Genomic DNA, 26,110 nt, shown 5'->3' on the forward strand with positions numbered 1-26,110 from the left:
AGCCACAGGAAGATCAAATATTGCTTCTGACACTTACAGTTGTTCTACAATGGGCAATATTTTAAATCTCTAGGTTTCTTTACCTTTAAATTACATATAGCAAAATCTAAGGCTGCTGAGAAGCTCAAATGAGTACTGCATATCAAGCACTATATGATATGTTATTGTTTTTGTAGTATTTCAAGGACCCTGAGGAGATATTTTGTCTTCAGGAGAAAGGAGAGTATCTTAAGCCAAAACACCAGGTCTAAAAATTGGAAGATCTGAGTTCAAATCTAGATTTGAACATTTATTAGCTTTGTGACCCTGGGTAAGTCATTTAACATCTGTGTTTGCCTCAGTTTCTTTATAAAATAAGACTAATAATAATAATAGCACCTGTTTCCCAAGGCTGTTATGAGGATCAAGTATGTGTTAGGAAGGTAAATACTACCATGAGACTGGCTAAATAAGAGAGAATGCATGCAAGTCTAACAAATGCAATAATTTGCATCATGAGTCATGACTCAAAGGCTTGGCGTCTTCTCAGATCCCCTAGAAAAGCTTATAGCAAAGAGCTCCCTTAAATATGTTCACCCTTTTTTATATTTGAACCATGATCAGAAGAGGTTGCAGAGGTTATGAATTACCCTTTTCTCCAAGCCCCATTAAAGGACATGCTGTCTGTCAGCTTTCTGAAGAGGATTCAGGGCAAACAGGCACTGAAAGTCTCCTTCTAATGTTCCCCAAAGATATGACGAGTTCCCAGGGTGAAAAACATTCATCTGGATCAAGGATAATGGATTACAATGACATCTGGCAAAGTTCTCTTCTAAGGGAGCTTGTCACTTTTGCTAAATAAAGTGCTTATATTATAACCATCCTTAGTTAGGGGGTTACCCCACCCCCAAATCAATGATAACAGAAAATAGGGAGCCAGGACAATAAGCAACATGTGGAGATGCTAAGAGCAGGTTGCCTATTCCCTTTCACTGATTTGTGCCCGTGCTCTGTCCCATGACACTATCTGACATATGCACATTTCACTGGGTGGGAAGGGATAGAATTCAGTTAGCCTTAAAAGAGTCATCATTGGCAGGGGCCAGGAGAGCAGTGATTGTTTGGGGGAGTTGGCATAGAAGTACAGCATTTAATTTAATATAATACCACCTCCTTTACCTTGGACCAGTCATCTGGCATTGCTTTCACAAATGAGGAAAGAGTGCTTCTAAGCAAAATCCAAATGATGGCGATTGGGTTATTGCAAAGGAGTTAACAAAAGGCTGAATTGCTTAAAATAAATTTTTATTTAATTTTTTTATTTGAAATACAGAGACTGGATTAAATAAAGATTTATAAAAAAACATACAATTGGAATTTAATTTTTTTAAATCTTGCTCTTTGGCACAGGAATAGACATATCATACTTTGCTGATAGATTTATCTTATATATTAATGGAACATAGAAATTCTAAAATAGAAATAGACTTGTATGAGAATATTCTGAAAAGTAAAGATTAAGTGATTCTAAAAACAAATTCTAAGAAATATTAAAAACGTTAATTTCTTTTTTGACTATATATTTATAGTTCTGGAACATTTAAAGAGAGGAAAAGAAAGACAAACTTACTATATATTATTTGTATATTATATTTTAATTCTTGAGTAATTCAATGTATGCGCCACCATATAATTTAAGTTTGACTCAAATGTATATTTAAATTTGTATTTTCTACTGGTCTATATCTGTGAATGCATTAGTATAAAGAACTGGTGTGGAATTTCTTCTCACTAATTTTATCTTTACTTAAAATCTTAGAGAGTTTCCTAGGTTGCAACTTCCCTAAAATCACAGGGCCAGCACATGTCTGAGTAAGAACGTGAACCCAGTTTTCCTCATTTCCAGGCCAGCTTTGCCATACTGCCTTTTAATATGTAAATTCGGAAAGTTAATAAAAGTACATAGAATAAATTCACTCCATAGCAGAAATGAGGTTTTAGAGCAGAATAAGCTCATAGTTGAAGAACATAAACTGAACATTTAAAGGAAAATACTTTGTATCCTTTGGTATGGATTTTAGACACCTTTCTGAAGCAAGAGGGGAGAATGGCAGTAATGGTGATGGTTAGCAAATACTCATGCTTTGTATCTATGTGTGTGCCTGGTACAAAGGAGAAGCTAGGTTTTATGTTGGCTGAGAATACTTAATCTACCTTTTATAACCCTATTTAAAGCTTCCTTTCTTTTCTTTCCATAGTAAAATAACTTGCTTCATTTGTGCTTTATGGAGCTAATTACATTTTTGAAGAAACAGTGTTAAAATTAAATGTAATTTTTAATTATAAAATGTTTCCTCGGCAACGGTTTTCTTGTATGTTAAATTGTACTTTGTTCCAAAATACTTAATTTCACTTACAATTAGGAATTAAAGACAGAGCCCAGCACAGGGTAATTTGGAAACTGGAGCATTAATTGCCAAAGAAAAGTTAATGTTTCTCGACAATGGACAGAATTGACAGAAAACATCTAATTAACCAAAGGATAGCTAACGTCTCACAAAACTTTTCTCTGAAAAGAATCATTAGAATTTATAGCTATGGGCAGCCTAACATGGTTGTTGTTATTATTATTATTACTGTTACTATTATAATCCTGGTTATTTTTATGTAGAAAGATTTAAAAATAATGATCTAATTAGAAAACATATCCATTTCCACTGGTGACTCTCAATTCGCCACGACTGTTAAACTAATCACCTTAATACACTGGATTCACAGCTAAGGGCAAGCCTCTCTTTGGTTCATAAGGTGTTGTCCTGGAAACCATTTTGATGCAGTCAATAATCGGGCAGACACTGAGACACAGAGTACAACCAGTACAACTGTCGTTGACGGTGGGCAGGTGGGTATTGGGATCAAACTGTATGGCCTGCAAACAGAAATAAATGGTATTGATATCATTCTTGGGGAAAAAAAGGTCAGGCATGTCCCCTATTTTCCCATATGATGGAGGAGTCATCATGACTGGAGACACCCTTACTGGAGTACTGTATTGTGACTATAGCAACAGTTTAGTTGCCAAGAAAAAAGAGGAGGGGTAGGAGGAAAGGGAGAGAGGAAGAGGAGAGGGAGAGAGGGGAGGAAGGAGACAGAAAGAGAGGAGAGAGAGAGAGAGAGAGAGAGAGAGAGAGAGAGAGAGAGAGAGAGAGAGAGAGAGAGAGAGAGAGAGAGAGAGAGAGAGAAAGAGAGAGAGAGAGAGGGGAGAGAGAAAGAGAGAGAGGGAGAGAGAGGATCCCTCTGCATTAAAAATACAAGGTTTAAAATTTCTTAAAGGTATTTTTCTTCACATGAGGAAATATTTCTCAGCAACATTGCCACTTCACCAGTTAGATTTGTTCTGAGGTGGGTTTTTCTCAGTTCTGGAGTTATCTCTGGCTTTGTTGTTTTTATACGACCCCCTTCTTTCCTCCCAAACTAACCCTTTTATTCTCTTCATAATCTAATTGAAAGAAAGACACATGGAAACACATTGCTGGGCAACCAGTGGTCAGATTTGCTGGGTTGTTGGGGCACATTAGGTCCAACATTGAAATATATATTGTGGACTTCTGTGAATGTTAGGGCACTATCTTTTCTGGGTTCTCAAACTCTAGGATTCATAACCATTTTCAATATGAACAATTATTACATTATTTTCAATGTAAAACCTACAAAGGAATCTCTATCCACAATTTAGAGTCAAGATTTGTCTTTGTTGTTGTTGTTTGTTTGTTTGTTTGTTTGTTTGTTTTAGAAACCCTTACCTTCCATCTTGGAATCAATGCTGTGTATTGGTTCCAAGGTAGAAGAGTGGTAAGGGCTAGGCAATGGGGGTCAAGTGACTTGACTAGGGTCACACAGCTGGGAAGTGTCTGAGGCCATATTTGAACCTAGGACCTGCCATCTCTAGGCCTGGCTCTCAATCCACTGAGCTACCCAGTTGCCCCCTTTATCTTTGTTTTTTGAGAATAGTGGTGGGGTGGAGGAGAAAACAGAAATCGGTTATCAACCAAAGAAATAATAGAATGATGTGCCAAATCCTTTGCATGTGAAATTTGTTTTTGATTTGCTATAATCTTACATAAATAGCAAAGTACAAAAAGGAAACCACTTGTCAACATACTATGTTTTAACAAAAACATTTGATCTACTTTGCTTATTTTTTTTTCAAAATATGTCTGAGTCCAACTTACACTGCATTGAAACTCATTCCTATCAATCTCTTAACTTTTTTTCCAAAATATTTCTTCCATGGAAGTGGTTTTCATATTTTGTAAGATAAAATTTGTAGCAGGAGTTTAGTGAAAGAAATTTTTCCTTCAGTTTTTTCCCCCTTTGACATGAAAAGAAGTCCAAGTGACATCTTTGAAGAGACTAAAAAGATACTTGTGTCTTAGAAATCTTACACTTTGAAAATTTTAGACACTCAAAACCTTGCATTGAGTTGACAATTTAAAATTCTGACATTAAATCCTTTTGAGATGACAGAGACAAAAGAAGAGCTTTCTAAGAAGAGTCAGTTATTTTATCCATTATTTTTATTTTCCCCTTTATTACTGAAACTTCATTATGTAAATTATAGTAAAGTTCTATCCTTCGATGATAATAAAAAATGTCCACATCTGAGGACTGGAACCCTTTATTTTATGACTTTAGTTTGAAGTCTTCTAGACCTGCCCACCTACACATTTGCTAAGTAATTCATAATTGTCTCTCATGTGATTATTTTTATTTAGACTATTTCAACAGAAGATAGACTAGAATTTTTTCATCAAGAGATAAGAAAGTGAAGTATTAGAATAGAAATTGAGAGACAGAACTGAATTAAAAATCCTGCTAAGATTGCAAAAACATACACACAAGCCTATCAAATTATGATAATTAGATACTGGAAAATGATTTATATTTAATCATAATTATATTAGTTATAAGCAGAAGAATAAAGGAAGTAATCTGCATCTAACCTTGACTAAAAAACATTCAATAGAATTTACCAGTATGACATCATTTTCTTCCCTAAAAGTTACTTTCCTCAGACAACTCACATATTTCTAAAATATCTTATTTTCCTTTACTTCAATGTAGCTCAATCATGATGTAAAACATTTTATTAATGATCACCATATTTTTTGGCATTCATACCAGCCTTCTAACACTACCGCTCCAGATCCAGTCTCTAAAGGAAATTCTGTATCCCAAACAGCCTTGCCATATTAAAAAATTAATGTTAAAAAAATAAAGAAATGTAAATATCTCACATTCATGTGCAGAATCTATCCAGGATAAGACTTTTTTTCTGGGGACCTCATACTCTACACCTCGAATTTTATTTATGGGTTGAATTCCCAGTAGGAAAACTTTCTGCCAAAAGAAATTGGTACCTTCTCTAAGATTACTACATCATGGGAGGTAGGATGATAAATCTAGAGTTTAAGGGAACACCGGAGGCTATTTCAACATCCTTATTTTCAGATGAAGAAACTGAAGCTTAAATGACTTGGCTAAAGTCATACAGATCCTAAATGTCACAGACAGGATTTGATTCCAGGTATTTTTGAATGTTTAGGCAGAGCTCTCTTCTGTTATATCATGGCGGCCCCAATATTGAGAGGCTACATGACCTGTCCATGGTCATCCAGATTGTATATGTCAGAGACAGGACCAAGGCCAGCCTTGTCTATCTTTTTACCATACTGCCTTTATCATTTCATGGCTATTTCAAGAATAAAAGGATTAATTCATGATATTCTTTTATCTTTGCACATAAAATAGAAGTCTATATAATGCTCCTAAAAGGACAATAAGAGAGTTCCCAACGCTTAATAGCAATTCGATCCAGAAGAGGCTACTGGGAGTTAAATGGTCATTTGCTTCACTCTATTCTATTCCCTATCTGAAGCCAGTGTCCCAGAGGACTTTTCTATAGAATTAGGTGTCTCTGGCATGGACTACAGCACTGTTTCTGGAGTTTATGGCTACCTGCAAGGGGCAGCAATGGTTTGGTAGCACAGCAACAACATCATTTATCTATCTTTGAAAGTTGCAAAAAGGTCCCCATGGAACTCACCTCTCCAACTAATGGATATGTCTAGAGGATGTATATTCCTGTTTTAAAAGCTCAATAAAATTTAAATGGAGATGAATGCTCTCAATGATGAGTTGAGCTCAAAAGGCAGGTGATAGTAATCTTTAGGTGAATAGTATAGAGGTTCCCCAATAAAACCAATTATATGTATTATTATATATTATATCAATATCATAATTCATCTATGCTTTTCTTAAGGCCTGGGTTCCTCTTTCCCATAAAATTAATTCTACCTGCTCTTGATATTAAATTACTACGTTAGCATACTTTGAATGATGGCTGCTGAAGAGGAAGAGAGAATCTACTAGTGGTGAAGAGAAGACTTGATACATCTGTTTTTAATCATATGCTTAGCAACAGGATTCTTTTTTGTCAACACATCCCAAAAGATACCTCCCTGGGTCTTCTGGCTAATTTCATGCATGTTCCTACCTGGTATCCAGAGTCATTGCAGGTCATGTAGCATTTCCCACAGTTAATGCACATTTCTTCATCAATCAGAGCCACGACTTGCTCTATTTTGTTAAGTTCACCATATGTTCCAATGTACTGCAGTGCTTTCCCAATTATGTCCTAGAAATATACAGCATTGAATCACTTAGAATGCACATTTTTGGGTATTTCCACATCTAAATGAACATCACTTTGAGTTTTAACATAATGTCACTGGTAAGTAACACAGGAGGTTTGAGGTGTTGTACTTCATATTGCATGAAGCAGATAAAATATGTTAATGCTCATAAAAATTCAGAATGTAGTTACAGCTAAATCTCTCTGTCTTCTGAAAAATGGGCCATCTATATATCTTGCTTAGAACAATGTGAGCTCGTTGCACTGGATAGCTATTCTATGGTGGAATCTCTTGACCAGCATCCCAGGTCTCCCTTGGAGGAGAAAGGACATTTCTTTCAGTTGTTATGGATCACTTGCACTTGGGCATTTTAAGAAACCAAGAAGAAGGATAAAAATGATGGCTAATATTTTCATATCGACACACTTTAATGGACATTTAAGCATATAGAAAATCAGATAGAGGGAAGTAGGGGAGGAAATCCCATAAATGTAGATTTTATAAATTTACTTCACTGTTTAGATTCTAATTTTCATTTAGCAAAGCTATCTGGCAATACACCCACCTGTCACATCTTGTTGCTTAATTATCCAATTCTAGAAGAATATATTTCACTATTAAAATATTCTAATTTATGATAATAAATTAGTCTGATCCAATAGTCAGATCAGATCTGCTTTTACATTTAAAGAACTAGGTCTTTCTTCTTTCAGGGCTAAGGATTTGTAGGCTGTTATACATTGCTTTGTTCTTCATATTAATTGGAAGTGTGCTTACTATGTAGAACACAGACGATGTTTCATCAACAATAAAACACACTTTGTTTCATAAAACAAAACAGACTATTGTAACAATGTTTGTCAACGCAGGGCACTGTCAAGATTTTCTGCTTTTGTTCTTAACTTTAAAAAACATATTCTTTAGTTTGAAATAATCAAGGTCCATATTCTAGGATGGCTGACTTCAGCTTAAAACAAATGGAAAACAGCCATTTTGGAACATTCTTTCTCACTCTCTCTGCTGAATTCTTCACTTTTCTCTCATGGCCTTGACTCACTATCTCTTAATCTTTTTTTTAAACTCTAAATGATCCTTTAGTATTTTCAGGACTAGCAGTAATACAACCTTCAAGAGAAAAGTCAATGAATACTCATTAACTATCTATTATGTTTCAAACATTGTGCTAAAATGTTGTGGTTATGAATTCAAATAATAATTATAATATCTAGTGTTTATATGCTCATCAAAAAAAATTTGCAAAGACCTTTACATGCCTATTTCTATATAATCTATATGCTTATATATGTATGCATTTATATATAAAAGAGCTAGCATTTATATGGCACTTTAAGGTTTACAAAGCACTTTAAATCTGTTATCTCATTTGAGGGAGCTGCTATTATTATTCTTATTTTATAGATGAGGAGATATTGAGATCCAGTGAGTTTAAGTAATTTGCCTAAGGGTTACAAAGCTGAGTGAGTTATCTGAGACAGGACTTGAACTTTCTGAATCCAGATTCAATATTCTCTATTCACTGTTCCATAGAATTGTGTAAAATAATCTCTCCTCTTAAGGAGTTTCCATCCTAATCCCTTCTAAACCCTCATTTCTTTAGGGAGAATAGGGCTTAATTATTATACCAATTTTTCCTTACAAGGTTGAAGATAGTCATGCCTAAAACTTCATCACCCAGTAGCTATAGTATGGTGGTGAGCTTTTGTACATTTAACTAACCTGGCTCTTGGATAGTAGATAACATTCTCTTCCTACTACCATAGCCACAGTCTTTTCAACTTGGAAAAACCTACTAGAACTCACAGTTGTATTGTTATAGCCTGCCAAAACCTCTACACCACAAACCCTTAACCACTTGGTTTGCCACTGGAGAAGGTAATGGCAGACCAGTCTAATATCTTTCCCAAGAAGGGAGAAACCTGAAGTCCAGGTACTGTTGTTGTTCAATCATTTGAATAGTGTCTGATTCTTTATAATTCTATTTGGTATTTTCTTGGGAGGTTAAATGAATTAATCAGGGTTTCACAGCTAATAAGTGTCTGAGGCCAATTTTGAACTCAAGTCTTCTGATCCTAGACCTAGATCTCTATCTACCTAGCTACTTTACTTTTTTTGTTGCTGTTGTTGTTGTTGTCTTTTAGTTTTATCAGACTCTTCACGTCTCCTTTAGGAGTTTTCTTGGAAAAGGCACTGGAGTGGCGATTTCCTTCTCAAGTTCATTTTACAGAGAAGAAGACTGAGGCAAATAGGGTTAAGTGACTTGCCCAGTGTAGTAAGTCAGATTTGAACTCAGATTTTCCTAACGCCAGGCAGAACTTATCTACTGCATCATCTAGATGCCCCTCATCTTAATTACTGAAATAGCCTCCTAAGTAGTGTCTGTGCCTCAAGTCTCTGTCTTCCATTTCATCCCCCATGGAGCCACCAAATCAATATTCCTAAAGCATGGTTGCAACCCGGTCTTTCTCCTATTCAAGATCCTTCATTTGTTACCAAATTACCTTCATGATAAAACAAAAGCACCACTTTTTGGCATTTAAAGCTCTTTACATTTTGACCCCAACCTATCTTTTTAGATTGATTTCCTATTATTCCCCTTTGTGCAACTGGCATTCAAACCAAACTAACTTAGATTGCTGGTCCCTGTATACATCATTCCATCTCTTGTCTCTAGGCTTTGCCCAGCTTGTTCCTCATAGGCTGAGTTCTCTCTGCCTTCTCTTCCCTGCCTTTTGGAGTCCCTAGATCCCTTCAAGGGTCAGTTAAAATAGCATCTACTTCTAGAGGTCTTTCCTGGTTCCTCTAGTTGCTATTAGCCCTGGAAATTCAATTGATTCTTTGGAATATGGGTTTATGTTATTTTTACCCAACAGAATGTAAACTCCTTAGTGGCCCAGAGTATGTTTTCTTCATCTCTACATCCCTGGTGCTTAGCACAGTGCCTGGCACATAGAAAACATTTAATCCAATTATGCTGAGTTGAATTGAAATGCGCTTAGAGCTTTGTTAAACAGAGATGATGAGCATGCATCGCGATCATAATCTGTCAGACGTTGATTAATATTTTCCAATAACCTTGTGGAATAAATACCTGGCTATGAAAGGCTATGCCTGACTGATGGCAAAACAACCTGTCATTTCAGTAAAGACATCGGTCAAAACAGTCATTGGCTGAATGAGCCCACTGTTTGACTGAAACGATGAGTAAATTCAATCAAAACAATTACACAGGTAACCCCACTGAGAGTCGCATAAGCAATATAGGGTTCTTTCAGGGGAGAGAGCAGCAGTTCCAGCTTCCCTTTCCTGCCTGAAGCAGTTAGTCATAGAGGCAGAGAATTTTTCAGAGGTAGAAGGGCATAGTTAGTAGCTTATATCTGGGGGGGAAAAAAGTCTAAAATTCTCCTGACAAGTGGTCATCTAGATTTTGCTTGAAGGTTCCAAGTGATGGAGAACTCATTACCCCTTGAGCCGTATCATTCTACTTTTAGACAGCTCTAATTATTATGAAGTTTCCCCCATTATATCAAGCCTCAATTTTCCCCTTTCCAACTTCCACTTTCTGGGTCTATCCATGAAGGCCAAACAGAAAAATTTAATCCTTTTTCTCTATGAGTCTTTCAAGGACTTGAAGACATTTATAATGACCGTTTTGAATCCTTCTTCTTTCTAGGCTAATCATCTATAATTCCTTCAATCAACCCTCGTGTGATATGGACTCAAAGCTCTTGACAATTTTGTTTGTTCTCCTCCCCTCTAGGCATTCTCCCTCTTACCAATGTCCATCCTAATATGTGGTAGGCAGAACTGAACACAGTGTTCCTGATGTGGTTTCATCAGTGGAGAATAGAGTAGGCTTATTATCTCCTTGTCCATAGAAACTGTGCTTTATTGGTGTGGCCTCCAAATGCATTAAGCTTCTGGCATGCTATGTCACCCTGTTGTCTTATATTTAAAAATCACTAAAAATTCCAGATATTTTTTAGACAAATGGTTTTCTGGCCATTTCTTTCGTTTTGTATGGTGTGAAGTCAGTTTCTTGAATTAAAGTATAAGACTTTATATTTATCCCTATTAAATGTGATTTTATTAAATTCAGTTCAATGTTCTAGCCTGTCAAAGTCTTTCTGGATCCTGACTCTGGCATCCTGTGTTAGCTGTCCCCCCAGCACTGTGTCATTGGCATGCTGCCCATGCCTTTCTCCAAGTCATGGATGAAAATGTTAAGCTGAACAAAGCCAAGGGTAGATCTCTAGAGCATTCCATTGGAGACCCCCTTCTATGTTTATGTTGAACCACTAGCAACTGCTAATGGTCTTATGCTGCCTCAGGAGGAAAATTTGCCTCAGATTTAGAGCAGAGCTTGAGAAAATAAGTTATTAAAACATTAGAATGAAATGTGAAATTAAGTGGGATAAAAACATTTGGAATCCTTAGCTCTTATAGCTGTGTGGAATGATGAAGCTTTCCCTTCTAATTGTCTAAGGGAAATTTCCATGCAGTTATCTGAAAAGGGTTATTTGAACTTAAGAAATAATGATGATGGTGACAGTATGATATATAATGTTATACTTGTATAAGGTATAAAAATAAATTATTATTTCACACATTGTTTTAAAAATCTACACATGGGTTAAAAAAACATAAAGTCTTCAAAGAGCACTGGAAGGCTAGATGAACCCCCTGAGCACAAACCTTGGATCTTGGAGTCAGTTGAAAGACATAGAAAATCAGTCAAGCACATATGGTTAGACAGGTCCCTATTGGGCCACATATCTTTGGAGATTAGGGAAACTTGCAATCATTATTCAAAGATGGGTGTGGATAATTGAAGGTCGAGAAATCTGTTCCAGTCATCCCTTTTGGGGGAAAGCCCCACGAATGAGTTATGTTAAACTCTTTACACTGGGGATAAAATGCCCAGTTTGGAGGAGAGGATGTAGAGGAAGGCAGATATGTATCCTCACCCATCTGTTCGGCACATGTTGTTAAACTCCTATTATGAAGGGCCCTAGGATTCAGTCTAATCATTTTATTTAGCTAATTATGCTAAATAGTTCATCCTTGATTTGGGGGGATCCCTAGTCAATTGGTTCTTTGGCATAAATAACCAGAAGCATTTTAGACATTAACAGTTTCAGTATTTTGGGGGAACCATGAGCTATTGCTAAAAGGTTAGCTCTGATTTGGGAAAAGGAAGGTGTGGGGGGAAAATCACATCCCATTTGAGTTAAGCTCAAGCTTAAACATTTTGATTAAATATGAATTTCTATGCTTTTACTAGCACTTCATGATATGTCATTTCCTGAAAGTTCAGCTCAAGGTAAGTGGATATAAAGGGTAGATAATATTTCACTGTAAAATGGTAACAGGTAAAGATTTTGGATTTGTTGCCAGGTAGCATATAGAATCTCAGAAATGGAAGGAACCTTATAGGTGAAGAAACCGAAACCCAAAGATATGAAGTGACCTTCCTAAGTAGGCAAGAAAAACAGGAATGTCATCTGCATCTCTCAGCTTCCAACTAAATATTCATTGTCCGTGTTATGAGGGCATCCAAATTCTCTCCTGGTACCAGAGTTGGGTTACCCTAAAGACGTTTGCCTGAGATAGTCCCTACTTTTCCCATAGGCAAGGAGGCACAGAAAAGCAAATGCTAGCAAGAAAATTAGCTTAATTTTAAAATCTACCCTCCTGTCATCACCAGTCTCTAGAAAAGCCATTCTTGAGAAATGAGTTTAGACCTTTTCATAAGGCAAACATCGGGTTCCTGAACCCTGATGCTACATGTCCTTCCTCAAGATGGCACCAGGGAAATGGGAATGATATTGTTATCGATAAATGGGAAAATTGTTACAAGTTGCTAGTCCCTCCATAACAATGTGAATTATGATTTTTAGGGGTTTTTCTGATATAATCCCTAATATAAATAATAAAATATAAAAATAAATATATGGAATAATGTAAATATATGAATATAAATAATGCAAATATAAAATAATATAAATAATATTAACCCTAATAATCAGAATTCACATGGTGATAGCATATAAAGGCTTATAATGTGCTTTCTTCATGACAAATTTGTGACGGAACTAGTACAAATGTCATTTATAGATAGAGAAAGGAGGATTCAAAGATATTCAGTGATTTATTCTTTATTCCTACTCTATCCACAGTCAGTACTCAAGTTGAATGATTAAATATTCTTTGATTATTTCATGGATTTACTCTCTCTCTAGCTGAATTGTTAGCTTCCTAGGGATAGGACCTTTGCCATCTGTATTCTTTATTTCCCAAAGTGTCCAAGAGGCCCTTATTAAGCATGTACTTTGAGCAAGCATAGTACCTGGGGATAAAAAGACACAAATAATAGCTAACATTTATATATCATTTTCCTGATGTGCCAGCACTGTGCTAAGTGCTTTAAAATTATCATTTCATTTATTTGACCTTCACAACACCCCTGGGAAGTAGGTACTGTTATTCCCATTTTAAAAATAAAGGCATTGGGCAAATAGGTGGTTCAGTGGAGAGAGCCTGGCCTGGAGAGAGGATATCCCAAGTTCAAATCTGGCCTCAGACACTTCATATATATGTGACCCTGGCCAAGTCACATAACCCCTATTGCCTAGCCCTAACTCCTCTTCTGCTTTAATCAGTTCTAAGACAGAAGGTAAGAGTTTTTAAAAAATAAAATAAAATAAATTCACTGATCAAATCAAAGTTGTGACCCCCGCCCCCAACTTAAACCCCTCTCTAATGGTACCTAGGTGGTACAGTACAGAAGATAGGGCACTGGGCTTGGAATCAGGAAGACTAATCTTCTTGAGTTCAAATCTGCCCTCAGACACTTACTAGCTGTGTGACCCTGGGGAAGTCACTTAACTCTGCTTCACTTTCCTCATCTATAAAATGAACCAGAGAGGGAAATGCCAAACCACTACAGTATCTTTGTCAAGAAAACTCCAAAATGGTGTCATGAAAATTGGACACAACTGAAATGACTCAACAACAGCAATGCCTTTCCTGGTGTCGCACACTTCATAAGGGTTTGAAGCAAAATTTGAACAAAGCTTTGTGACTACTAGCCCAACACTATGGTACCTAGTTACCTGAATATGATGATAATGGGAAGGAAGGAAGGAAGGAAGGAAAAGAAGGAAGGAAAGAAGGGAGAAAGGAAGAAAGGAAGAAAGGAAGAAAGAAAGAAAGAAAGAAAGAAAGAAAGAAAGAAAGAAAGAAAGAAAGAAAGAAAGAAAGAAAGAAAGAAAGAAAGAAAGAAAGAAAGAAAGAAAGAAAGAAAGAAAGAAAGAAAGAAAGAAAGAAAGAAAGAAAGAAAGAAAGAAAGGAAGGAAAGAAGGAAGGAAAGAAAGAAAGAAAGAAAGAAAGAAAGAAAGAAAGAAAGAAAGAAAGAAAGAAAGAAAGAAAGAAAGAAAGAAAGAAAGAAAGGAAGGAAGGAAGGAAGGAAGGAAGGAAGGAAGGAAGAAAGGAAGGAAGAAAGGAAGGAAGGAAGGAAGGAAGAAGGAAAGGAAGGAAGGAAGGAAAATAGATATAGGAAGAGAGAAACAGAGAGAGAAAGACAGAGAAAGAAAGGAAGGAAGGAAGAAAAAGAGAAAGAAAAAAGAGAAAGAAAAAAGGGAGGAAGAAAAGAAGGAAGGAAGGAACAAAGAAAGAAAAAAAGAAAGAAAAAGAAAGGAAGAAAGAAAAGAAGGAATAGAGAAAGAGTGAAACAAAGTATGAGAGGAAGATAAAGAAAGAACAATGGTCTTTAAAACATTCAATTATTGTGTGAGAAATTATCTCCATGTCATAATCATAACCGTCAAAGAGATGGTAGATGAGAAATTTGAATGCTGACTGAAAGACTAGTTCAAACAAAAGGGAGTTGGATTTGTGGGGCACTGGGGTGCTCTCTCTGCAGCAGATGGGAATAATACACTGAGCTAGCTGAGAGGGTAAACAAAGCAGTGTCATGGAGTTTAAACTATCGAACAGAGGAATCTATAAAGAGGCCAGCGGAGAGAGAGAGGAAGGAAAACACAAGCTAAAACAAACAGATGGGTGGACAGAGAAAATATTAAACACTAAGACAGATAACTCAGACCATAAGGAAAAAAGAAAGGCAAAAAAAATGTGTAACTGAAGAAACACTGTAGGGAAAAGCAAAAATGCAATAACGAGTGCCCTCATGATAGTACAGAAAGTGTTGAAGGTGAGTGGTGTGTGTGGGCATGGCCCATGTACCTGCCCACCAAAATGGTGTGGGAAATAAAAGGGGAAGCAGATAAAAATCATATTAATATGCATCTAGAGAATTTGACATTAAAGGAAGTGAGGTGGCACAGTGGATAGACCTGGACCTAGAGTCAGGAAGACCTGAATTCAAATCTAGTCAGAGACATTTATAAGCTGTGTGACCTTGGCTGGTCACTTATCTTCTGCTTGAGTTTCTTCAACTGTAAAATGGAGATCAGAATAGCACCCACCTCAAGCAATTTTGGTGAGGTTTAAATCAAATGAGCTACTTGAAAAGTTCTTAGACCAGTGTATGATAAATGCTTATTATTTCTTCTTTTCCCCCAAAGTAAAATTATTTCTTTTTTCCAGTGGAGCAATAATAGATCCAGATCCTTCAGGAACAATCAAGAAAACTGGATGTAAGAAGAGCAGAAAACTTAGAATAATGGAAAGAAAGGCCATTAAACTAAAATTTCCTACTCCATGGTGGTGATTACTTCCCTCAGTGATGTCTGCTGGGCTCACCAAATTATGATCTATGAAGCCTTGTAGATCTGGGACTTTGGGGGTCCAGGCCCTTGGAAGTATCCAGCAGGTTCCTAGGGGAGGTAGGAGCAGTGGGTTGTCTTGCCTTCCCCATGATATCTCTGGTTTCTACTCTGGCATGCTTTTGGTAACTTCAGTTGGGCTATCTTGTATGTGCTGTAGGTGGCAATTTTTCAGTATTTGCTTGGGATGAGTGGTTCCTTTTCTACAGGAGTTAATTTCCTGGATACTAGTTTGGGGGGAGGATGATTGGACTTGAAACAAGATGGGTGGTCTGGAAGGTGCTGCCATTCTCAGGGCTTTTGTGGATATCTAAAGGGGATCAGTGGTAGTCCAACAACAGTTGCTATTAGTGCTAACAAGGTAGGGTTGTTTCTCCATAGGAATTGTTCCCAGGGGTGTAGTGGTGATTGTTAAATTTTCAGCATGAACATTTATGTCTTGGAAATTGGCAAAAACTACAAATCAGTGCTTGCTTATTGTTTTCTTGATTGTTTAGACTTAATGTAATAGAGAAAATAAGAGTGCAGATTAATATTAAATACTTTTTTTATTAGAAAACTGGTTGTTAAAAATTACCGGCACACCATGGATATTGCTTCACTCAATGACAGTGATGTGGTCTTAGGTAGAAGCAGGGCCAGTAGACCAGAAGACATTGTCATTCTTCAAGGCTTTTGGGTTCATGGTCTTGGGCTATCTCCATCAGGGCTAGGGGAGGGTGATTGAGATGGTGGCCTGGTTTGACTTCTCTATCTCATGAGGCTTCAAAGCTTCAGCTCTTTTGGCTTGCCTATCTTGTAGGTGGTCCTTGGTTGTCAGTTGGTGACTCCACAAGAGTTAATTTGCTGATGATGGCTTTAGAGGCTGAGATGAAAGCAGGACTGGAGTGGGAAGGAAATGCTGTTCTTCCTGGGGCTCTTGGGATTATCTTAGTCCAACTCATATCTGAGCAAAAAACTTGTCTGCAATGTGGCCAATGAAAGATTGCTTACCTTTTTCTTGAAGCCATTTTCTAATTGCCAATATAGGAGAACCTACTACTTTCTAAGACAGACGCTTCTACTTTTGGATAGTCCCAATCGTTAGAAAGTCCCCCCTTATATCAAGGCTAAATTTATCTTGCTTCTATATATTACTCCTAAGTCTGCCCTCTGAGGTCAAGCTGAATAAGTCCAATTTCCCTACCACCCTTCAAATACTTGAAGATAGCCATCATGGCACTATATCTTCTCTTTTGTACTGAAACCACTCCAGCTAAGTGAGATGTAAGAAGCAATTGCTCTAAGAAGCATTTGAAGACGAACATTTGAGAAGAATTATAATAGATGAAATTAAACAATAATAAATTGAATAAGGTGGTAGTGAGAATTTCTTACAGCTCATTTATCTTATCACAGAAAGCAATATGATGGGAAAGATGATAGAAGAAACTTTTAAAAGCTTACAAAAAGAACAAGACAATATTGATGAGGACTTTCAGTTTCTCAGACACAAGCTGGGATATGTTAAGTGAAAGAAATAAATTGAATAACAATTTTATAGACATAGTAAATAACAGCTGCTTTACTGAATATAGAAAAGAAGAAATTAGTTGCCACAGGAGATGTGACAAGAGGTGCTATAGCTGCAGGCTAAGCAGGATTTGTGAATGACTCCCTTCCTCTCTGACCTTGGATACAACATTTGCATTAAGTTCTTAGTTCCTTACTTGCAGAGAATAGCTTTTGATTTTTATTGTATCCCTAGTGTTTAGGACAATGTCTGACACATACTCGGGGCTTAAAAATATTTTATTAGGGCATTTATTATGTTACTTAGAGAAGCTAGGTGGTGCAGTGGGTAGAGCAGTAAGCCTGAAATCAGAAAGAACTGATTTCAAATTCAACCCTAGACATTTACTAGCTATGGGACCCTGGGCAAGTCAAGATGGAAAAATGACTTAATGACAACAAATATTGATTGACTGATTGACTTAATCTCTCTATTGTGGTCCATGTCAGAGAAAAGTCCATCTTCCAATTTAAGGCATTTTTATTGACTGCCCTTAATTCCTGAAATTCTCTTCCTTCCTCATCTCTGATTCCCATCTTTCCTGAAGATGAGTCTTCCTGACTCCAGGCCACCACTCTATCCATTATGTCATCTAACTGCTTTATCCCATATATAGAGGCATTTTTGTTGTTGAGTCTGACTATTTGCAACCCCATTTGGGTTTGTTTGTTTTTGAAAAGAAACTGGAGGGGTTTGCCATTTCTTTCTCAAGCTCATTTTAAAATGAGGAGATTGGAGTAAATAGGGGTAAGTGACTTGCCTGGGATCACATATCCAGTATGTGGTATTGAATTTGAACTCAGGTCTTTCTGATTTCATGACCAATGCTCTAGCCACTGTGGCACCTCACGGCCCCTAATAAATAATAATACATTATATTATTTATGTCTATAAGCTATAGTTACCAGCTAGATTCATTTTTTCATTCAAAAATATTTATTGAGCATGTAATATATGCCTAAATTTGTACAAGACTGGGGTAGGTAGGGGGTACAGTGGATAGAGTGCCAGATCTGGAGTCAGGAAGACTCATCTCCTTGAAGTCAAATCTGGCATCAGATACCTACTAGCTGTGTGATTCTGGGCAAGTCACTTGCCCTGTTTGCCTCAGTTTGCTCATCTGTAAAATGAGCTAGAGAAGGAAATGGCAAACCACTTCTAAATATCTGCCAAGACAACCCAAAATAATGCCACAAAAGTCCCAATCAAAACTAAATCCTGAAATAATTGAATGACAACCATACAAGACACTATGATGGATAGGGAGAGAGATGGAAAACAAAGAAGTGTAACACAGCCCTTGCCTTCAGAGAACTTACAATCATATCTGGGAGAGGAAAAATAAGAATAAACATGAACATTTAAATAATTATAGGATTATCAAATTGAATGGCATAAAAAACAAGAAGTATAAGGGGACAGAGAGAGATTGAGTTGCCATTCAGGCTCTAGAGAGGCTGAGAGTCTATTTAGACACTCAACAATATATTTTGGTAGCATGAGTCAGTATTCTAATGGAACAACAGCTTATGTTCGGCATAACTGAACATTTCTTGTATTGCTATTTATGTTTTCATGTAGCAGGCATTACAAATATTTCTCTCTTAGTATTGGGCACTGCCAGGGAATGGTTGGCTCTTTTCCCAGAGCTTCTGGAATCAGCTTCTGGTCATTTAAATAACTCCACCCAATTGACCCAATTGGTACCATAGTAGATTCTGAAATAATGAGGAACTAACGTAAGCCTCTAGAACTTTGGGAAGCAGTGACATGGATAAAAGACACATCACTGAGGGACTAGAGAGAGAAAATATGAATGTATACATTTTACCCTTGAGCAAGAATGACATTAATGTTCCAGGCTCAGAGGTCTGGGTCAAATGAGTTCCTGGTCATTGGGCAAGGTTGGATGAGGTAAAAAGTTACAGGAAAAGGGTTCAATTCAGGAATGGAAGTACTCTGGTTTGGAGCTGTATTTTGAACATGTTTCGATATAACATGTTCTTCCATGATGAAGACTTTGAAGTCCTCTCCCATTTAGAGGCAGATCTTAACCTGTTTTCCATTAACTATTTTTTTCTTCAATCAAATGAGATATTTATTTTTTAAAAATCAACTTGTTAGCACAGTGTCACTATATAAATGTATTGATCTCTATTTCAATATAATTGGTTTCCTTTATAGTCCTATATATTTATTTTTATTCATTATAAAATATTTTTCTGAGGAGTTCATAGGCTTCACCAGACGGCCAAAGCAGGATCCAAAGGAAACACGAAAAGGGATAAGACAGAGAGCCAGTTCTCTGGGAAAGGAAATGAGCAATTTACCTTTGAGGAGCAAAGAAGATCCAAGGGCAGTGGAAGGGAATGGAAGGAAATAATATTTATATAGCACCAACTAAGTACCAGACACTGTGCTGAGTACTTTTATAAGTATTAAAAATTAACATTTAATATTAAATATTAACTCATTTGATGCTCAAAATTTCTACTTTACTGTCAAGGAAACTAAGGCAAATAGAAGTTAAATGATTTGCCCAAGTCTCATACATGGTAGGAAGAGTCTAAGGTCATATCTGAACTGGTCACATATTTGCTTTAACCATTTAGCAACCAGGTCCTCTATGGTAAGTGATATATAAGATGAGATTTCATAAAGAACAGTTGAAAAAGATATCAGCACTCATTTGTTCCTTACACCTTATACCAGGGCAGTGCTGCCTTTATTATTTTGTCTCAGGGGGAATTTTGTTAACTAATGCTACTCTTTACCTTAGTTTCTAGGCAGTGCACTTCTCATTCTTGCTGACACCAGGTAAGATATTGATCATAGTAGGTAAAGTCTAAATGATCAGAAAGATAACAGATGATAATCCATAGAGGTATTTTATGGTGGTAGGTACTGCCCCAGAAAGACATCTCCTTCACAACCTTTTTGGTTTCCAATCCTGAAATAAGATTTATTTCCAATGAATTTAAAACTTTCTGGGGAATGGTGATATTACAAACAATTTCCAAATTGTTAATTTTGGGGAGGAAATAATTTATAGTATAAGGCTTTCTGAAGGTCCTTTTCAGTAAGTTTGCTATATCTGTAGGACAAATCTATGACCATTCTTCCCTCCCCCACCCCCCTTTTTATCAAGACATATGTTGTGAATCTAAAAAGAAGCCTTCACTGGAAGTTTTCCTTTTGGTTTGTTTTTTAAACTCTTACTTTATGATTTATAATAAAATTTTTGACATCACCTTTGATTGTTTTGTGGTTGTTCTTTTTCATTCACACTGTTGTAGTCACATCATAAATTTCTTTTCTTAATTCTGCTTATTTGAATGCATTAGGTCATGTTAATCTATGCTTCTCTGTCTTCCTCATATTCATTATTTCTTTTTTTTTAACTCTTACTTTCTGTCTTAGAATCAATACTATGTATTGCTTCCAAGACAAAAGAATGGTAGTGCTAGGCAACTGGGGTTAAGTGACTTGCCCAAAGTCACACAGATAAGAAATGTGTGAGACCAGATTTGAACCTCCCAACTCCAGGCTTGGCAATCTTTCCATTGAGCCACTTAGTTGTCCCTGGAAGTTTTAAAATATATAAAGACTATGCATTCTAGAGAGTTGCTAACATCGTTTTTATGTTGGAGAAGGATCTTGGAGATCATCTATTCTATAACCCTTCTTATTTTATAAATAAAATTTGGCTCTAGAGGTTGGTAGCTGCTCAAGATCACATAGGTAAGGAATTGAACATCTAAAAATAGAGTCCAGTTTTCTTGATTCTTGTTCTAATTTTCTTTCCATCATGCCCTATTGTAGACTTTTATTCCCAGAGGATTTGACTAGTTTATTCTAGTTATATTCTATTCAATTTATCAGAACTTCTTTTATTCTACTCTGCAATTAATCAATTAATCAATAATCATTTAAGTGCTTTAAGTGTATGGTCATATGGCAGATACTGTATAAGGTACTAAAGGTATAAATGCATAATTAATCCACTCTCTTGAAATAGGAGGGGCTATCTGAAGTCATAAATGATATAGGGATGCCAGAGGAAGGCAAAGTACCCTGGTGTAGTGGATACATTGCTGGACTTAGAGTCAGGAAGAAAAGATTTCAATCCCATTTCAGAGACTCGTCATTTATGTGACACTAGGAAAGTCACCTAACCTGTCTTGGCCTCAGGAACTGGACTCAGTGGCCCCTTCAAGTTTTAAATTAATGATCCTATTCACTTAGTCAATAATCATTTAATTAAATGCTATGTGCCAGGTACTGTGCTAAATGCTAGGGTTACAAATACAAGCCAAAAAATGGTCACATTCTAATTGGGAAGAGCCTATGAATAAACTATGTACAGGCATTATTGATACACACATATACACACATATGATCCAATTGGTAGATTACATAATCTCAGAGAAAAGGTACTAACAGGGGCTAGGGGGTAGTGGGAAAGAACTCATATAACATGACTTTTGGATCAAATGTTGAAGAAAAACAGGAAAGCCAAGGGGCAGAAATGGGAAGAAACAGAATTCCAGGAAAAAGGTTGGGAAACGGAGCTTCATTTATAAGGAACAACATATGTGTCACTGTATCACAGAATGAGAAAGAGAGAGAATAAAATATAAAAACAATCGAGAAAGGTTTTTGCCTTTACAATGTTGTTATTTTACAAATTGTTCTCCTGGTTCTGCTCATTTCATCTTGCAACGTCCAATCACAGTTCTAGGGGACTGATGATGTATTCGTGCTACCTATTTTCTGACAGAGAGCCGATGGAATCAAGAGGCAGAATGAGACATATCTTTTTAGACATGATCAGTGTGGGAATTTGTTTTGTTTGACTATGCATATTTGTTACATAGGTTTAATTTTTCATTTTTGCCATAGGAGATTGGAGAAAAAATAAATGCTTGTTAATAAAAAACAATAAAAAATAAAATAAAAAAAAGCAACCATAAAAAGACTGGAAATCCAGGAAAGGGCTGAGGTGTGAAGTATTTTATTTTTAAAAATGTTTAAACCCTTACCTTCCATCTTAGGATCAATACTAAGTATTGTTCCAAGGTAGAAGAACATTAAAAGCTAAGGTAAGTGGGGTTAAGTGACTTTCCAGGGTCACACAGCTAGGAAATATCTGAAGTCAGATTTGATCCTTGGCTCTCTTTCTACTGAGCCACCTAGCTACCCCTCTAAGGATTTTAAATGTCAAATAAAGGACTTTATATTTGATCCTGGGTTTAGTAGGGAACCATTACTATTTGTTCAGTGATGGAGTGACTTGGTCGGACCTTTCCCTTGGCAGCAGAATGGATTGACTCTTTAAAGAAAGTCTTTTTCTCCCCTTCTTATGAATTTCTACCTCCATCAGATGCCATATTCCTGAATGTGGACTATAGCTAAATGGGACTCTGGAGATCAGGAAAACCTTCAGGGAGTCCGAAAATATAATGGAAAGAGTTCTGGACAAAAAGCTAGAGGTCTTTGTTTTAAATCTCAGCTCTGCCCTACCTGTAGGATCTTGGGTAAGACAACTGGCCTTTCCTTGCATCACTTAGTATACCCACCTGTAAAATGAAGGACTTTAAATAGATGACTCCCAAAGTCTCTTATAATTCTAAATCTATAAACATATAAAGTTAATAATCATCTGCCTCAATACTTTTAATTCTTTATCTCTTTAAGGGATAATTGTGTCTAAAATGGCTTCATATCTGCTTTCAGACTGTAAAGAAAAGATTCAAAAGCAAAAGCAATGTAGGTAGCCTCTTTTGTTGGAAATGGTGACTAGTGGGACTGCTCCCCACTAACAATGAAAACAATTCTCTTTGGCAGAAAGTTCTTAGAAAGTCTTCAGAGATATGGTCCAAGTTCTGAAATGTCAGTTATTAATATTTTTTTCTGGTGTTTCTGTAGTTTATGACACTATGGATATTTTTTTATTCTGGTCTGTGCTCTAAGGTGAGATTCTTTCACTAAGGGATTACAAAGGTCTCTGACTTTTAAAAAATTGGGTTTAATCCTTTCTCTTGTCCAAACTTGTCTTCATTTTTTCTAGTTCTATTTACTTTCATGTCTTTATCTACTCCCCCTTTTTGAACTTTCCCTTCTGTGACTTATTTACTTCTTTGTAGCTTTTATTTTTTAAAGTGAAGTAGCAGTCTTACTGCAAGTAGAGATGATTCTCTCCCTGCTTCAAATAATACCAAAACTCTACCTGAAAAGAGAATAGTACTGAAAAACCTCAGAAGGTCAGATTGCTTTTGGAAGCAGTTGACTCTTCCTTTGTTAAAAATATAAATAACTTTATTCTTTGGTGACTTCTTATATATAGGAAGAAAGAACAGAGATTGAGAGTGTACTTATAGGAGCAAGAGAACTATTAATTTATATTTAAAAAAGAATTGATGGAAAAGTTTTCCAGTAACTTAAAAAAAGAGAAAACAAATTATCTTATACCTAACATAAAAAGAAAGTGTTTTGCAAAGTACTACTCTTTGTGCATTGATGCTAATGCACAACAGTTTCTGTTCCTCTCATCCCCATCAGCATGCACAAGTCATTCATTTAATAGGGCTGAAATGATTTAACAGAAGTTCAGTCAAGGTTCCTAGGACAAATAAATTTCCTTCCAACCTGTGCTTTTTGCTTAAGAGTGTCTGTGACTATAAGACTATAAAACAGCTAAAAGTTCCAAGTGTTCATTTTATTTGGAGCCAAAGAAATGAAGTGGTAGGTAAGGCACATCAGGTCCACTTCCTTCCATTTTGGCCTTTATGATTCTGGATGTCTCTTGACTTTGTCCAGCAGGTGAAGTATAAATCAAATTAAATTTAAACTCGAAATCTTTCAATATGGGGAAAATTGTTTCACTAAGGGTCAGAGGGACATATTAAAAGTTCTTCATATTTAGCAGACACTGCCAAATAAATTTTATTAAAGAATGACAAATGGTAAAATTTGAAGATAGAGTTTTATGCATGAATAAGAGCAAGTAAGTCAGCATCACTGGTTCAAAGGATATGGAAGGTAACAAAGTGTCTGACTTCTAAAATGGAAGTTGGGAACTCTAGAGTGGTCCATGATGACTGATATTTATACAGAATTTTAAGGCTTATAAAATACTTTGTGTACATGCCTCATTTGATCCTCACAACAGACCTCTTGGGTAAGTGCTATTGTTATTCCCATCTTGTAGATGAAATAATTATGGCTTAGTGAATTTGATCCACTTTCCCAGTCTGTCTGTCTGTCTGACTATCTAGTTCTCTGTTTCTCTTAGACACACAGGCATAAACACATACAAACACAAACCCCTAATAAGTATTTGTTTTGGGATTTAAACCTAGTTTTCATGGTTTCTAAGTTCAGTGCACTCCATATACCATTGTACCTCTCACTCTGCCATGCTTCCTACACTTGGGCTCAAGGAAAGATATTACCTTACAGTAAGAGTTAGAGGGTGTATGTTTGGACAAAAGTTCATGATAAAAAAGGTCTGGAGGTCTAGTAGACTGCAAGTCAAATATTTATGTGTAGTGTAATAAAAAAAAAAAGCTAATATAATCTTTAACTGAATTGAGAGGCAAAGTATCTTGAATATGGGAGATAGCCCAGTTGTCCTCTGCCCTTCTCACATTGAATATGGAATATTGTATGCATTTCAAGGTATGTTATTTTAGGAAGGCTGGAAAGAATTAAAGAATGCTGGGGAAACAGACAAGGATGGTGAAGGACTTCAAACCATGATCTGTGGGGAACCTTGCAGTGTTCTAATCTGAAGTAGAGAATCCTTAAAAGCATGATAATTGGCTTCAAATATTTGAATATCTCTGAATTAGACCTGTCCTGCTTGGCTGGACAAAGAATAAAACTGGGAACAATGGGTGGAATTTTGAGAGAAACAGGTATGCTTTGATATAAGAAATATCCCCAGGAGAAGGAATTTCAAAGTAGAAAAGGCAGCTTTTAGAGGTGATGAGTTCCTCTTTATTAGAGATATTCAAATGAAGGCTGTCCCCCACTACTTATTGAAGACTCTTCTGAAAGGATTCTTGGTTTGGAAAAGTTTAGATTAGATTGCTTCTGACTTCCCTTCCTTATCAACAATTCAGAAAAAGCAAGAGAAAGGCATTCAAGGCATGAGAGAACCAGTGCTAGGGCCCAGAAATGGGGGCTAGTATGTTGTGATTACCTCTCTGCTCCCACAAATGGGTCTCAAGATTCTGAATAGGGTGTCTCCTTTTGGTCTAGGAGTTCCATTGCTAGAAGTAATTCTTTCCTCCTACTCTGCAAGGGTCTGCTCCAAATGTAACACCTCGTTTATCTTTCTCCAGGGTCTAGCTATTTAAAAGGGACATGAGCTATTTTTTTAGCCCAGGAAAACTATTGTTTTTTCTGATTCACTCAGGGAAAGGTGTTCTCATTTAATAAAGAGATCAAGTCAAGTTAACACCTTGTGAACATATGAACAATTCATTACCTCTCTTATCTACCCTGTGCTTTCTGTGACTACATCAAATATGGGAAAGGGGAAAACTAAATCTCTCCTTATATTTCAAAGGCATAGCAACAGAGACAACTCTGATGATCTCCCTGTTTATTAATGTCAAGTGAGGCATAAAACAGAGAGATATATGCCTGCCAAAAGTGTTTGCTACTATCATGGAAGAGGGATTCATTCTCTTGAGCAGATTAGGTCCTCCAGATGCTTCTGTTTTTGGATGATATTTAAGATGTTACATCAAGCCCTGGTGAGTTCACATCTGGAGTGTTTATTATGACCAGTTTAACCTATTGGGGGGGGGGGATGATGAGCATTAAGAAACTGTATGATCACTTCCAAAGGATTATATAGACAGGATTCATATTTTGGGTAGAAGGTTGGATAAAATAACTTTTGAAGTGATTCTGCTGCATAGAATTTGCAGGTCTATGAATTTTTCCAGCTTCTTTGTACTATAGGTAATCACTGACAGTTTGGAAAGTACAAAGTGTTACATAAATGGCAGTAATTATTATTGTCAATGTGGAATCTAGAAGTCCCCAAACTTGTAGCTTAGAGG

The 26,110-nt window shown here is 36.5% G+C and overlaps 1 protein-coding gene across 1 annotated transcript in view; it reads right to left on the reverse strand.

The window, feature by feature from the left end:
• Window positions 1–1,267: 1,267 nt before the first annotated feature.
• Window positions 1,268–26,110, reverse strand: part of DPYD (dihydropyrimidine dehydrogenase) — a 1,041,936-nt gene continuing 1,017,093 nt past the window's right edge. The window contains exons 22-23 of the mRNA XM_007485012.3: window positions 6,536–6,676; window positions 1,268–2,908 (exon numbers count right to left, since the gene is read on the reverse strand). Coding sequence (XP_007485074.2) covers window positions 2,738–2,908; window positions 6,536–6,676 — 312 coding nt within the window. The 3' untranslated portion in view covers window positions 1,268–2,737. The remainder of the gene's footprint in view (window positions 2,909–6,535; window positions 6,677–26,110) is intronic.

This window comes from Monodelphis domestica, chromosome 2 (assembly GCF_027887165.1).
Source record: "Monodelphis domestica isolate mMonDom1 chromosome 2, mMonDom1.pri, whole genome shotgun sequence".
Taxonomy (NCBI): Eukaryota; Metazoa; Chordata; class Mammalia; order Didelphimorphia; family Didelphidae; genus Monodelphis; species Monodelphis domestica.